Source organism: Zophobas morio, unplaced genomic scaffold (genome assembly GCF_036711695.1).
Source record: "Zophobas morio isolate AGI-343-1 ecotype UQ-CSIRO unplaced genomic scaffold, CSIRO_AGI_Zmor_V1 ptg000221l, whole genome shotgun sequence".
Classification (NCBI taxonomy): Eukaryota; Metazoa; Arthropoda; class Insecta; order Coleoptera; family Tenebrionidae; genus Zophobas; species Zophobas morio.
In genome coordinates this window covers 233,688-248,797 of record NW_026972325.1, presented here as the reverse complement: position 1 = coordinate 248,797, position 15,110 = coordinate 233,688, and the positions used below count along the sequence as shown (strand labels likewise).

The 15,110-nt window shown below is 38.7% G+C and overlaps 2 protein-coding genes across 2 annotated transcripts; one reads left to right on the top strand and one right to left on the bottom strand.

Moving 5' to 3' along the window:
- Positions 1 to 1,742: 1,742 nt before the first annotated feature.
- On the top strand, positions 1,743 to 3,434 carry LOC135146272 (RNA N6-adenosine-methyltransferase mettl16-like). The gene is made up of 12 exons (XM_064078435.1): positions 1,743 to 1,746; positions 1,812 to 1,894; positions 1,951 to 2,057; positions 2,142 to 2,229; positions 2,285 to 2,321; positions 2,370 to 2,433; positions 2,487 to 2,559; positions 2,611 to 2,661; positions 2,711 to 2,861; positions 2,913 to 3,008; positions 3,055 to 3,249; positions 3,304 to 3,434. The coding sequence occupies exons 1-12, from the start codon at positions 1,743 to 1,745 to the stop codon at positions 3,432 to 3,434; spliced, it is 1,080 nt and encodes a 359-aa protein (XP_063934505.1).
- Positions 3,435 to 3,444: 10 nt separating this feature from the next.
- Positions 3,445 to 11,236, bottom strand: LOC135146269 (uncharacterized). The gene is made up of 43 exons (XM_064078432.1): positions 11,158 to 11,236; positions 11,014 to 11,061; positions 10,840 to 10,923; positions 10,723 to 10,779; positions 10,583 to 10,672; positions 10,043 to 10,114; positions 9,916 to 9,984; positions 9,704 to 9,862; positions 9,558 to 9,653; positions 9,385 to 9,506; positions 9,268 to 9,325; positions 9,136 to 9,210; positions 8,997 to 9,077; positions 8,779 to 8,937; positions 8,677 to 8,727; positions 8,512 to 8,616; positions 8,334 to 8,453; positions 7,932 to 8,276; positions 7,777 to 7,880; positions 7,513 to 7,724; positions 7,337 to 7,452; positions 7,212 to 7,284; positions 7,098 to 7,159; positions 6,906 to 7,044; positions 6,724 to 6,847; positions 6,237 to 6,666; positions 6,046 to 6,178; positions 5,868 to 5,981; positions 5,717 to 5,814; positions 5,626 to 5,667; positions 5,486 to 5,564; positions 5,333 to 5,433; positions 5,161 to 5,276; positions 5,020 to 5,104; positions 4,884 to 4,952; positions 4,689 to 4,832; positions 4,510 to 4,634; positions 4,319 to 4,452; positions 4,146 to 4,260; positions 3,947 to 4,091; positions 3,720 to 3,888; positions 3,593 to 3,653; positions 3,445 to 3,534 (listed from the first exon to the last, which is right to left on the bottom strand). Exons 1-43 carry the CDS (start codon positions 11,219 to 11,221, stop codon positions 3,445 to 3,447), a joined length of 4,935 nt encoding a protein of 1,644 aa, XP_063934502.1. The 5' UTR covers positions 11,222 to 11,236.
- Positions 11,237 to 15,110: the final 3,874 nt, after the last annotated feature.

The following is a 15,110-nucleotide window of genomic DNA, read 5'->3' as shown; positions in this document are numbered from 1 at the left end:
TTTTTGATGATGGTTTATCAAGCCCACAGCCCACATGCAGCGTGTCGTTTGATCGCGCTTCTTCGGTGGCGGTAATTGTTTATATTAGCCTTCGCTACTTTTTAATAAACGCCAATTGTCAAAGATGGAAATAGTTAAAAAAACTTGATAAGGAAGACAATAGAAATAAATTTATTTTGTTAGGTTACTTTTAGCATTATACTATTTTATTTTAATGTAATTATAAATTACAACTTCGGGATATGAAACATATAGGTCTTTAGTGATACAACTAAATCTTCAATGTTTGTATATGTGGATTAATTAGGTTTATTTTTCAAAAAAATTACAGCATCCAACAGATAGCTTTGGTGTAGAGGGGTAGGGGGATTTTTTAATTTATGGCTGCCTAGCAGGGGTGCATGTGGTTATCAATTCCACGCATTTCCTTAAAAATTTATGACTAAACGAAATGAAGGTTAGGTAGTATCTTTTTTTTGTGAACTGTATGTCTAGTTCCTCTCGGCCTTGTTGGAAGTAGTTGCAAAATAGTTCGATAAAACCTGCTAATTCTATTTATAATGTGTTTATTATCAACTGGAGTAATTATGCGGTATTAATTTAAGATTTATTGGTCATACTTTTTTCCTAAATTGGCTACTATCGAGGACAGTGGCTATAAAAACCTAGATATATGTACGCCCAAGGTAGGAATAAATGTATAAATAAATTTATTAAACAAATTATAAATAAATTACATGGTAATTGGGGCTGCCCCTCTATACCACGACACATTTCACGCAGGAAACAAAGAACAGAAAAAATTAAATCCCCTCCGGTGTGGACGTGCTAGCTTTACTATATACATTGCTAATTTAATTCAAGTGGCTAATACTGCTTCCAGTTAATTATGATGTGTTTAATAATAACATTTTAATTTAGAACTTTTAGAGTTTGTTTATTTTAAAAAATTTAATAGTAATATGGTGGAACTATAATCTTTTTTCAGCTGGTTACATATAATATGATTTAGTGGAAAAGTATTTTGGGTTTAACCAAACAAACGGGGCCTAATTTTAAACCATTTATAGCACGAGACTTAAATACCAAACATGGCTTATGTGGCCACTTTTGGTTATTATATACTGTGAAGCTACCATTAAATTTTACAGCGTATGTCATAATTAGAATGGAAAAACCCAATTTTGTTTTATTGGCAAGCAAATACCCCGATTTTGCTAAATGGTTCTCCATTCGACCAAAAAAATTATTACTTTAATAAACTTACGTTAAGATTTACAAAGCACCACTAATATATAAATATCCTTTATCGTTTTAAATTTTAAGTTTTTTTAAATTTAATATTAGCTTAATTTATAAAGGAAAAAAAGCGACTTTAAATTTTAAAGACAATAATTCCGTACGGTCCGTTTCTTGTCCTTATACTTATATATATCCTATAAACTTTTTCATATTCCCTGAACTTGTTTAGCTATTTTTGTGTACATTATTATTGGCACACGTTTTTCGATGTTTTATTACAGACAGCTGACATATGCTCTTCTTAAAGATCAGTTTGAAATAAACTTAGAAATTCCTGATGGCTACTTAATTCCTACGGTAAACATAAAAATTTCACTTTATTACTAACTCAGATAACTTAAAATAGGTTACTTCTAGATATAAGTATATACTTTGGGTGCATGAGTTATTGTTACAAGTGGCAGAGTACTTTGATGCCAAAAAATCAATTATAGGCCTTGATGTGTTAGCACCTTTACTTAATTAGTTTACTGAATGTTTCTTGCCATTTGTGCCCCCCATATACAGAGGCACGGGCGCTTCCTGTATATATCCGTTATTAGGAAGTAAACTCTTTGGCTGGCATTTTCGAGCCAGTGACAGGTGCGCAAAGGTAAAAGTTTTTATTGTCTGTTGGCCTTTAGTAAGTTTTAATTCGAGGTTCTCCAGCTTGCTTTAAAAAACGTCACGGCAAACAAGCTTGAAAACCGCATCTCACTAGTTCTTGTAGATGAAGACGATCCTCCCTTATTAAAACTCGTCGACCAGGCGAACAGGTTTTTTTTTATTAAATTCAGTGGGAGCTCTTGGTTTATTTATTTATCCCTCTTTGTTAAACGGCCACTTTATTTTAAACGTAGATATCACTTTTGTGTGTGCAATCCGCCTTTTTTTAACAGCAAAGAAGAGCAGGAATCGACGCATCTGCGCCAAACAAAGCCGCTCTCTGTCATTGCTTCTTTTGTTTCTATTTTACAACCTTACTATTCACAACCATGCAAAGGACAACCCGGGAAAAGAACATGAAGCCGTGACTCGAGGTTGGAAGTTCCTATAAGGCCCTTTTTATCGCAAACTTTTTTTTTTAGGCGGCGAACTTGAATTTATAGAAAAGCTATTACAGGATAGTTTGACCTTAAAGAAAACAATTATGTTCCTACTTTTCTTAGTGATCGATAACAAGAATTAAATTCAACACTTTACAGTTGGTACACGTCGCTAGTCGGCAAGAAGCGCAGCTTCCTAAGCATTGTAAAACGACTAAAAGGACTGAGAGAAGTCGACTTTCAATCTGCGTATTTTCTCTGCCTTAATTTGTTATCCCAGTAGGTAACCACCATAAAATGGACCCAGTTTACCCAAGGAAAAACCACACGATGGGTATCCACTTGTTTTTTAAACTTTGATTATCTGGCACGACACTTAATAGGCTGTGGCGTGGTCATTTTATGCCATCTATATTGACGAGGAGCGAATGCAAACAGCTCCAACTGCGCTGCCGGCTAAGCGCTTTAAGAGTACCAGCGAAGAGAATAAAGAAGTCTTGAAGACCACCCAGCTCTTGCTTAGTGTTGCGAGCGGTACAATCGAGCCCTTAGGAAGGCGCCTTCGCCTCTTAAAATGATGTTCAGGACACAAGGAAGAATTATTGGACGACGTGCGCTCTATATTTAAAGAATATGAACTGAAATATAATTTGGAGAGCGCCCTGCTGCAGCTTTTTAAGGGTATTCCATCTTATAGCACTCGTGTAGTACACTAATGCTCGAAAAGTGGAGGCCCGCACCTGCACGTGGAGTAGGAGAGCCCGTAGAAAGAAGAAAAGACTCTCCGACTTTCCCAGCGAGCCGAAGGGGCTGCCGCCTTCAGACTTTCCCATCTTTATTGCATTATTTCAAATTCTTCGTGGCGACGACAAGTCGCTGGCCCGTCCTCTGCAAGTGACCTTGTGGATAACGCTGTTAAGAGGTCCGCGTGACCGCTTTCATAAGTCTTAGGATGCATTATTCCTTTGTGGTGCAGGCGATTTCGGGAAGTTTGTCAGTTTTGAGCTGCACTTCGCTCGGGCATTGGAAAAGTTTGGTAAGTATAAAGTTTTAAATTACAATGTGTATGGGAGGAGTTTAACTCCTATAAAAAGCGACTTGCGTTAACGTAGCACATTTATTGTTGTATTTCGAATGTATCAGCATAGTTGCAAAGTAGTCTATCCAACAGCCTAATACGGTTCTTCACTAGTAGTCCACATGTTCTCTGCAGGCAATAGGGGGTGTTAGTCTTCACAAAGCGAGTTAAGCATGATCAATAATACTCCGCAATTATCGTCTTCCAAATCGAGCATAAGTCGTTCAGCAATCAACTCCAGTGCGAATCTGCGCAGCAATAAAGAACAAGTAAACCAGAGGGTCCAATAGCGATTAAGTATGTCCTTAAGAAACCTTCCTGCATGGCTAAGCTTTGTACTACCACGCCGGCTCCATCTCCGCATAGCAATGTCACAGCCGTGCAGATCTCCGCTAAATACCGCCCTGTATGCGCTCAAAAGGTCGTCATCAGTTTCCGCTATGAGTGCATCCAGTGCTACGGCAGCGGAGGGGTCTATATGTTCTTCTCGGACCCTATCAGTAAATAGCGAAGTGCCTAAAAAACACGACAAGAGCTAAACCAGTGAAATATCGGCAGAGGTGGAATGGCAGCACATAATTAGCCAGCACGGCAGGGAGCGACGCGCGAAGGAGGTTATCCCTATCGAGCTGCCCGAACGACAGGCATGCTTCAGTGTAGTGGCCGTACCACAAAGCGTGTGAGGCCTATCATACAGGTGTAGGCTCCGTCTCTACTAACACTATTAATAGTTTTTGAACCTTTGCTTCGTGTATCCATGACAGAGGCACACCGATATTTCCAAGCCATTCTATGCGGGTGTCATTTAGCTCGTGGGCATGGCGGGTCAGTAGTTCCCGCACACAAGCTTGCACACTGCGAAACGCAAGGAGCCACCATCAACCAAAATCAAGAAAACTATATAAACAATTACTTCATCTGTTCCAAGTGAAACAATGCAAAAACTGCCCAAAGCCAGAGACCGCAGTATTCCAACTCACCGGCAAAGTTGCCAGTCAGAAGCTCTTCCACGCCTTCGAAGTTTGTAGTGTGGTTGCTTAAGATGGGCTGAAGTGTAAAACGTTTAAGCCATGGAACCCGCTCAAAAAAGGGCAGAAAGGAAACCTTTAGGACGGAGAAAAGTTGCCATGCTGGTCGGTGAGGACCCAGCAACTCCACATCAATCAAGGCCTGCGCGTAACTCAGCGGGGAAAAAAGGCGCTTCAAGTGAAAGGCCCCAAATTTTTTAGCTACAGTGAAGGCGTGATAAAGTGATCATCGAAAGAATACAGCAAAGTAGAGACTTTTTAATAATATGAGGTAGAAGCAAGTGTCCAAAGGCCTCTTATAGTGGTCCAAAGAGACGTCAAAGCATGGAGCCACCGGACGGTTAGGCGAAAGAGCCCACGAATAAATATAAGCGTCTAACGCGGCGTCCACCGTAGACCCTACAGGAGGTCACATGTTTACGTAACCAACAGAATAATAGGAAAGTAGACCTGGAACGCAATGGTAAAGTAGGTACATCATGAACGCTTGTTTCCAGTGCATGTGGTGCTCCACGCCATCTGTAAATGTAAAAGTTAAGTTAGCTAAAAAGTTCAAGCTCACTATCCGGAGTCCGTCGAATTTTACTCAAGTCTCCAGTTAAGAGGCTGTATAGATCCAAGTACTCGCTGCTGATACAGCCCTTTAACTCTCGATCTCTAAACAATGACACCTGCAGGGAAGAGCACTCTCTTTAACCAAGGAAAACTGCTTACTACAGACACTTGCCTGCTGACGGAGCAGAGAGCGAAAAGCCTTCGAGCCACCCGCCTGTGTGAGAAGAATGGCGAGGCGTCCGTCGCCATTCGAGCGGGCAGTTGCCACGGCCTTATTTGTCTGTCCTCCTACAACGGTAACAAGTCAAGCAATAGTTTATGAGGGAGAAAGTAAAAACACGCGCCAGACAAGAGAGTAATCAACAGATCTCTATACTGGTCTCGCTGGCGGGCATCAAGAGAGGCAGTTTTAAGGTCGACTTCATGCTCATTGGCAAGTTTAAGCCTGTTTAAAATAATAAATAAACCGAAATACTTACCACAATCCGAAAGTACACCAATCTATGAGAAAGCGGAAAAGACGTCTGCCTTCCTCCGCATTATCAAGTCCGTTGCATCCTTCATTGCGCCAAAGACCTTTTTCATAGCCATAAATGCAAGTAAAATTCCGAAGCATTACTTTTATAAATGCCAAGACCTGCCACAAGCTTCCACATATGCGTACTATATGAGCCCTCGGCTTGTGACTATGAGAGAGACGAGAGAGGAAGAAAAAGTAGATAATCTACCAGACTCCTCCAGGCTAGCAAGTTCCAGGCAGAGATTAGTGGCTGCTTGCTGGAAGGTGTCCTCTGAGGTTTCCGAAATATCGCTCCTCAAGCGCCACCTGCGCCAAAGGCCTCTATAAGTGCTCGTTACAAAAGTAAAATGGCGACGTACGAGAAAAGAGCTTCGGAGGGACGTCCTAAAGGTGCGCTCAATAGCTTCTGAGCGCTCAAACACTTCTCGGTTTTATAAAGCGACTCCCTTTCAAAAAACTTGCGAGGGATAAGTCTATTAAAATAATTATCATTAGAAAGCTTGAGATCCATTCATTGCTAATATGGCCGACTTTAACTTTGGGGAACACTTTGTCCTTAGGGTCCCCACAAGAGCAAATGCCTTTACTACACCACCACCTCGCCTTGAATCGATAAAGAGGGCAACTCCGTCTACCAACCGGAATGCACTGCGGTAGGACCGCCCCAAATCTGCCAATGGGAAAAACGCCGCTAACGCAGAAAAGAGAAGATAATGCTAAGAAACAACCTCGACGATAAAATTGACTATTGGCGAATGGTGGCGGTACTTGCAAAAGTTGTTGCTGCTCTGGAGCTACGTAACAGGGCATCCACGAGGTTTCCTTTTCCTCCGTCCCAGCTCCCGATGGCTCGACAGGGAGCAGAGAATGCTCATATTTCATTTTATATATAGAAGGCGGTGGTGATTGCGAAAAGGGGAAGAAGTTCATCAATTGCGATTCGCAAGTTTTGCAAAAAAGAAATCGTTGAAGAAAGCGGATCCGCCGTGGGTCGAGGCCAAGCACGTGAGAAAAGTTGTCTCTTGTTTGCCGTTTATAAGGAGGTTTTACTAGTGAGTTCTGAGCTAACACCACGTGGTGCGGGCGGTCACAACCAATGTCTTCCGTCTCTTCGTCAGAATATAAGTTGTCGAGGCCGTATCTAGTAAAGTGATCCACCTGACGGCAAAAAGAAAGTTCATTGGCAGAAACGGAAGGGCCGGTCACAATCAAAACCTCAAACTTCCACTCGCCAGTGTTGCGGTCGTAGGAAATAAACTTCATCCCTTCGGCGGATCGCTGCAGCTTCGCTTCGTGTTTCCTAAGCTGTTCTGGGTCTGTGCGATCTTTAGGGAAACAGCTAGAGTGCCAGACTACTGGTCAGAGCTTGCTAGCGTTAGGGAGCAGCCAATATTTACTTGTAAATGGAGATGCGGGCACGCTTGTTCAGTTTCTCTCCGACCGATGGTTTGCAAGCTTCTTCAGGGTAGACGGTCACGTGTCTGTCCTCAATATGCACAACTGCGTCAAGATCCAACCCAGAGACGTCGCTGAGCCCTATTGAGGAGATTGGCTGGCGAAGCGGTGGAGCAGATGCGCACGAGGCATACCGGGCCATTCAACGGAGGCAACAATGGGGCTCGTGTCAATCAGATCGTCTTTAGTTTGGATTCTTCAGCATCAATTAATTAAAAACTATAGCAGGGTACAGTGCTATTGAAAACCTCCATATTTTGAAGTTTTCTATGCTTTTCTGCTGCTCGGTAGTCATCTTATTAATATCTTCAATGCTCGGAGCTGGATGGCAAACTTTCACACCGACGAAGTCAAAGCAACCATAGAAACGTACAACAGCGGTATTCCGGATGCAAAAGTTTGACATTCGCTTGCGGTTTCTCCCCAGAATCAAATGTAGCTGGGAAATCAGAAGATGAAGATGATGCAGGAAAGAAGGGCTGCTCCTCTCTGAATATCAACAGGAAGCGTGAATAAAAAGACAAGTAACGGTACGAACAATGCAGTAACAACAAGCCAGTAGTTTCTCCGCCCCCTTCGCACATAGCACCGCTGGCGACTCTAGCCTTCTCGTCCGCAATGGGTGAACCCGGCGTAGGAGTTGCACTTAAGGGAGGAGGAAGGCCGCCCCCCACAAGGCGTAAAACTTTAACAGAAAGCTTAGCGGAAGTGCGTTCTGGCGGTTCCTCGTCGCCAAACCCGCCTGCGGGGCTGCCAGGAGACTAAACAGAAATGGAGCCTGCAGACAGTTGAGCGATACACGATGATACATACGCCTAAAGCAATCTTGGGGAGAGGCCTGTGGACATCAGAAAGGATCGGCGCATATGCAGATGGTGATAAGTGGTTCCCGCCCAACACACTGCTCGCTGGCTTAGCTGGTATATATAAACCCACGAAGCAGAGCAACAGGGAAATGCAAGACATACCAGTAGTTGTAAAAATAGAGCTACCCAAAACAGCCTTTTCGCGGGCAACTTTCACGCGGTCAATAACGGGAATGTGGTTCAAACTTTTCTTCAAGTCAGTGGCTATAGGAAGAGAATATGGCGACTGTAGCCCGACTAGTGCCAACGAGGGTGGTGGCTGCGCAGGAGTTGGAGGGGCAAAGAAAGGCTGCTGGTATGGGGTATGCGTAGAAAAAGACTGGGGTGTCTGCTGCTGCCCAAAAGCGTTGCCGGACGCTGTGGAACTGCTTCCGCCAAAAAAACCAGTAGATGGAGTCACGCCGAAAGACGTGGATGACCCGCTGCCCAACGCGCTAATTGAGGTTGCTAGCCAGATTCAAGTCAATGGATTCTTCTTATAACAGTATAAAACTAATATCGTACACTGGCCGGGAATAGTTGTATTACTAGCACCAAACTTCGGAAAGCCTGTAGACTGCTGCTGACCAAAACCAGTTCCCAGTTGATTACTGGTGCTTACATTAAAACCAAAGCCGCTTTCGGCTGTATAAAGAGAAGACTTGGTAAAATATAAGAGAATGGGGTAATAAGAGGAGCACACCCGTCCCGCCAGTGGAGCCGCCAAATGCAGTAAAACTGGACTTGTTAGGCTCAAAGCCGAACCCCCCGGGAGCTTGTTGAAAGGCGCTTGCGGTTGCAGGTGGATCTAGAAAAGTAGTCAATTTCCACGTGCACATGAGTAAGAAGTAAAAACAGAAGAATTTACTCTGAGCCCCGAAAGCACTTCCTCCAAACACGCTGGGCTGCGAAGTGGCTTCTGCAAAGCTTGATTAGCGCAAACCTAGAGGCTCTCGAGTGGAGAGCTTACCTTTATTCTGACCAAACTGGTTGCCCCCAAAAGGTGCTGCGGAAGGAAGGCCGGGGGGCTGTTGGCTTGTAGTGAAGCCAGAAGTCACGGGTTGGTTACCAGAAGCGCCTCCAAAAATACCGCCACTGCTGCCAAAAGCGCCGGTAGGGTTACTCGCTCCTTGTAAAATAATGATGATATAAAGCACGAAAGTAAGTATGTACAGAAGTTGCGGCCACCAAAATTCGTAACGGCGCTCTGAGAAAAGCTTGGCACGTTAGTCTGAGTATGACTCGCTGGACTGCCACCAAAAGCACCAACTATTAAATAGGTTAATTAACATTAAAGACGGCCCAAAGATGACCCTTAAAAACTCACAACGGCCAGCAGTGTTGGAGGGCCCGAAAGGCGACGGCGCACTTGCCGAAAGCTGAGCCCCAGAAGTCATAAAGCCTTTTTAAATAGCGACGTCTATGACTAACACGGATATCTATCCATAAGTGAGGCCACCTGCGCCTGTCGTCAAAGAGGGCTTGCGTCCCGCATTGGCGTCTTCGTATCTCAATTCCTAGGAAAAGGGCAACGCAGCTATTGGTTTATCCGAAGAAGCAAAGACAATACTTCGACCTCGTAAGATTTATCGCCATAACAATTCATAGCACAGATCGACTCGATTTGTTGCCGCACCATTTTTTTTTGCGAATCGAGTTCTTGCTCGAAAGTTGCTTGGTAGGGTGTATTAGCTGTCCCTGTAGCGCAATATAAGTAGATGCGACCAGACATTACATATTAATAAATGCCTCCTGCAGGCGTTGCACCAAAAGCAGAGGGCACTGTGTTTGTGGGACCGCCGCCAAAGCTACTTTTGAAGGCGCTACCCATGAGGCTCCCGACACCTTATTATAATTAGCTAAACTTTTGGTATGAGGCAGAGGACACTTATCACCTTGAGAAGAAGTTCCTGCGTTGCTTCCAAAAAGTCCGGTACCGCCAAAAGTGTGTGCACTAGTAGGGCCTGCGATAAATCCAGAACTTCCTACGCTGGAGCTCACAGGCGTCGAAAGAAAAGACTTATTAAAAGTATCTTGAGAACCACCAGAAAAACCTGATACGCAAGTATGCAAGTTTGGAAGTTGATAAACAAATAAGAGCCACAACCTCCAAAGTTGCTACTAAAACCATTTTTGTTGCCACTGAAAGGAGAGGCCGAAACGTGGGTGCTCCCAGCTAGAATAGTACAAAGCCGTCATTAAAAATAACTATTTAAAAGGAGATAACTTAAAACCTGCACTAGAATTTACCCCAAAAGATGAACCGAACAAACCACCGGAGGCAGAGGGAGCAAACGTAGTAGTACCTATACGTAACTAACGTTTAAACGTACAACTACTATTGTAAATCAATTCAATATAATATTTAGTTTATCAATATAATAATTAATATAATAAATAATAGTATAATATAATGATATATATTTATATATTTTTTTCCTTTAGGATATATAATGGTTAAATAAAATTTTTGAAAGTCAACATCAAAGTAAAAAAGTATAAGTAATATAATAAAGAATAACAAAATTAATTATTTAATAAAATTTAAAATCATAAAACAGACAGGGAATTCTTTTGATTTATAATTTATTAAATTTTTTTTCTATTTATATGTATAAAGCACTAATTATTTTTATACTTTTTTCATACGTTTACTATAATGAAGATAAGTTTATAAAGAATTTTCTGTTTTAAAAATTAATAATTTTAAGTCAAGTATCTGTTTATATAAATATATTAAAAGTAATAAAACTCCCTTAAATTATAAAAAATACCTTGACTACCACTCATACTAGAGTTACCGCTATTAAAACCGCCCCCAAAGTTATGACTTTGGGCAGTGCTAAACTGCCCGGTAGTGCCTCCTAAATGTACCATAATAAATTTACTATTACTTTAAAAAAGCAGCTCAAACCATATAAATTTTGTGTTTGAGTAAAATTGGAAGAAGCCCCGCTTCCACTTCCTCCGCCTATATAAGAAATGCAAGTAACTGACTCCCAGTAACTCAAAGTTAGATAAGTAAAAAAACCAAAAATTCCTGTAGAAACAGTGTTAAGCCCTGAACCCTGAAAATTACCAGTTCCTGAAGTAAAAGGAGTAGCACTCCCAAACACTAATTATTAAAAAAATTGTCGACAGTGTTAAACGGCTACCTCCTAGCCACTTAAAAAAATATATATGTGGAATATCTCTATAAAAAAACCTCCTTTTCCTTGGTTAAGATTATTTCCAGTAAAAGAGTTAGCATTTGCTATTAAGGAAACGATAGGAAATTAGCGGTATGTCCAGATAATATATTTATAATACCAATAAAACGAAAGAAGAAATTAAACCAAAGAAAATTTACAAGTATTATAAGATGAAGCACTAAAAATAGGAGTAGTACCAAAACCTCCACCACCACCGAACATAAGTCTGTGCGCCAAATACAGTTTACTAGCAACTCGAAGGGATATTACCAGTTGATTCACAGTTTAGCCAAGGGAACGGCGATTCGATTATTTTTAAAAGCATGCTTCATACTGATTAGCTTAAAATTTTGCTATTCTTAGAAGTGCAAGCCATCTTGCTCTTAGAAATGTTTAGCTTTCTTTCAATCTTTAACGTGCTCGCCCATTAGAACCAATATTTTTGTTTAGTGATATACTGTATTTGTATTTATTTCATTTACTATTAAAACTAAGACCGTAATTATATGAGAGTCGTGGCAAAAGTAAGTTTTACATAATAATCTGCTCAAGTATACGTTTTTAGTGTTATAAATATAGGTAAAACTCTAGACTGTAATTTAGCATACTTGTTATTGTTATAACTTAAATTGTATTTAAATATTGGGGGTTTTGATAGTTTATTACTACTTTCCATTTAATCGGGCACTAAGCTGAGATACCTTTTAGTAAGATTTGAATAATGTAATCTCGTTTCCTTTCAAAAACTGTCTCTGAGGAATTGCTCAAAGTTTGTTGCACAAACATGGCGTCCGTGGAAACGGAACGGATGTCTAGTAATTAATTTAATACGTGTTCGTAACAAACACATTTTTTTACTTGAGGTATAATTACGTAAAAGGTTTTCTACCAACAGTTTTTAATAACTATGCATTACGAAATTATAAAAAATAAATTTTTCTTTCGATATAAAGTTAAAAAAATATATACTATTTACTCATTTAATCACTTATTTAATTGTAATTATAGATTTGCACCTAGTTTTAGACTAAAGGGGCCTCTTTGTGACCAGATATTTTATACTATGATGTTTTAAAAATCCTCTGGTATTAGTTTTTCGCAGGCAAAAAAATTATTTCTCCCATCTTTTAAAAAAAGTTAACAAAAATTAAACATTGGTAAAAAGATAACTCTACTTGTTTAAATATAAAGTAAGGGACAACTTATCAACTATCCCATTTTTTGTGTAAAAAGGGCTTTTCGTAGTGAAAAAAGCTATTTTCTGAGTAAAAAAAAAGGTTTAATTTCAGAAAACACACGAGATTTGTTATTATTACTTATTGCAGAAGTTCCTTTTGGTTAAAGAAGTGGGCTTGTGCTGAATTTATGACTACTTTATGACAAATAAAATTAAGGTAATTATTTTGAGCTAAACTTAATATATAAAGTCCAAAGTGAAAGTGCTAGATAGAAGAGCTTACTTAACGTAAAGAAATTATTTTCTGAAAAGAAAAAGAATTCTTTTAGCGAGCATCGAACATAATCTTTAATTATTATTAATTAAAAAAGTATAGTTAACTTACTAAATATGTGCAGGCATATCAAACCACTTAAAAATTCGTAAACAATTTTTTTGTGTAACTTTTTTTTAGTTAATCGTAAAAAGTAAATTTTTTTATGAACTTAAAAGTATTTCCCAAATTACAGCACTAATACTATCCATCATTCCCCAATTTTTTCAGATCAACTAAAAAATTTTCGGGAAACCATTTTGCGAAACTTCTTAAAAAAAATTGAAAGCTTAATCACTTAATTTTTGACAACATAATAATAATATAATTACTTACAATCTTTATTCTAAATATTTATTATAAAATAAGTTTATTTTCTTGATTTAACCTTTGTTTTTTAATAAGTTTGACAATTTCAATGATATTTTACAAATATTGTATCACGCTAAAAAAACTGTTTTAAAAGTTTGTTATATTAGCCATAAAAATTATATATCAAACTAAATATAAAGATTACAAAGCAATTTATTTTAATTTTTTATATACTATGATTAGCAAGGTTTTCTATTTTTCTTATTAAAAATGTTTATTTATTGTGTTCAACCATTAATTTAGTATTCAGATTCCTATTATAAAATATTATTGTAATCATAAAATACCTTTATCATAATACTTTTTTAAGTTAACTTATAATATTGTTACGTACATATTACTTTAATCAGAGATGACAACTAATTATTAAAATAGTACCAAACCTTTTGTAGTTGGAATAAAAGTTTTTAAGTCCCCTACGCGAATCGCTCGTTGAAGTAATTATTTTTGTTTTTAATACGATAAAAGTTTTGATTCATATAATTCTTATCCATTTTCATTGTCCGTTCATTATTGTGTCAATTCTTTTTGTTTTATTCCTTTAAGGTGTATACATATTATTTGTTTTTGTTGTAGGTGTTTAAATTAACGTCAATTGGTCTGTGTTATAGCACAAAATTACTTGATTTCTCCGTGCAGTGAAGTATTAGTTATGTTAAATCTGGAATGCAGTGTTATATGGAAATACATAATATAGCATGTGATGTGCCTAGGATTATTCGGTTTATATGTATTGTAAAATTACTCATCAACAAAGGAGTCGAGAGATTTAAATAAAAGTATATCTTCGAACCTCGCCCATTAGACTTACTGTACTTATATACTGAAACTTTGCCGTCCAGTGGTTTTTGAGTTATAAATTTTATCAAGTAAAATCCTATTTTATGTTTGGTGTTAAACGGTTATAGCATCTTGAGAGCTTTTTTACTACTAAATACCTAGTCACATACAGCCTCACTACAGTGTTCTGACTATAATTTAGCTTGCTTAAGTATGCATTGTATCATGGATGAAATGGTTTTAGTCTTCTTTCACTGAACAAACATGAACTGTACCCTTAAGTACGGAACTAATAAATTTCTATCTTCATTTATCCTGTTTTTAAATTTCTCAGATAAAATTACTCCTTTATCTACTTATTCCTTCGTATAATGTCGTTTTATTGTTCCTATTATGTCTTACGTTTTTTGATGTAGTTGTGATTATTGATTTAACATGGTTTTTTTATTTTTTATAATTTTTTAGTAAAAGTAATAATTGTATGTTTGAAACGTGCATTAGTTCCCATTACTATGTACTTGTATCCTTCATGTGGTAGATATCCCACTCAAGTGTGTCTACGTAAAACCTTTGTTCTGGTTATCGTTGATAAGGGTTGACACTAATTTACCTCCACTCGTCCCTCTTCAAATTGCTTTTCGCGCACTTGATTTAAACTGCCATTTGATTTCGTAATTTGCTAAAACTTCAAATTCCCTTGGGAAAAATGTGTAAGTAGCCAATAACGGTAATTTTAATACAAATAAAATATGTTCTTAGCCTCCAATCATCACGCTAAGAGTGCGTAAGTTCACTGTTACTAGGTCATCAGCGTGTCCAGCTAATTCTCTCCTTAAGGTCGACCACTGCTTAAATGAATATGGAAGTAGCTCAACTTGTAGTTCGCGGTTTAGTGTTTCATTTTATTTTGTCGCTCTTTAATCGAGGACGCTAACAGCGATAGCCTAGGCAGCAAAGCGTAGGTTATGAGAGGTGTCGAATACCCAGCACAAACAGCTTACATTAATATTCATAACGAAATCTTACTTTCGCGTTTGGGTCGCTGCCTTGACCTTAGTCACCACTTAATTCACGTTCGAAAGGCGTTAGAGCTTAAAATATAATGACCCTAAGACGTTTCGACTGAGGGCAACACTGAAAATTAAATACCATTGAAGATTAACAGTGTCGGCAGTGTAGAGCTTTTCGCTTTTATTAAAAACCTGACTTGCTTTTTCTGTGTTATGGATCAAGTTTATATATATATTTTAACTTATTTCGGTACTAGCCGATTTTTAAATGAATCCTTACCGCTTACCCTATTTCCCTTCCTCATCACACGCAGAGTTAAAACTTAAGTGTCCACTAGCACACTCTCTTAAAGGAATCATAATAGCTGTCCTAAGGAACCCATTATGCGAATTTTTTATATCTTGAAATAATATAAATGTCATAAAAAAATTCATAAAATACGATTAATAATAGTTGCA

Bases quoted from the DNA above. Each gene is read 5' to 3' on its own strand.
- LOC135146272 (XM_064078435.1), top strand. The intron at 2,322-2,369 runs GTTGGAAGTTCC...TTTTTTTTTTAG, and splicing joins ACATGAAGCCGTGACTCGAG to GCGGCGAACTTGAATTTATA. The intron at 2,662-2,710 runs GTATCCACTTGT...GACACTTAATAG, and splicing joins AAGGAAAAACCACACGATGG to GCTGTGGCGTGGTCATTTTA.
- LOC135146269 (XM_064078432.1), bottom strand. From the start codon at position 11,221: ATGTTCGGTGGTGGTGGAGGTTTTGGTACTACTCCTATTTTTAGTGCT. The intron at 4,261-4,318 runs GTAATTGTTTAT...TGCGTTTCGCAG, and splicing joins TTTCACTTGGAACAGATGAA to TGTGCAAGCTTGTGTGCGGG. The intron at 4,092-4,145 runs GTTCAAAAACTA...CCTGTATGATAG, and splicing joins CATGGATACACGAAGCAAAG to GCCTCACACGCTTTGTGGTA.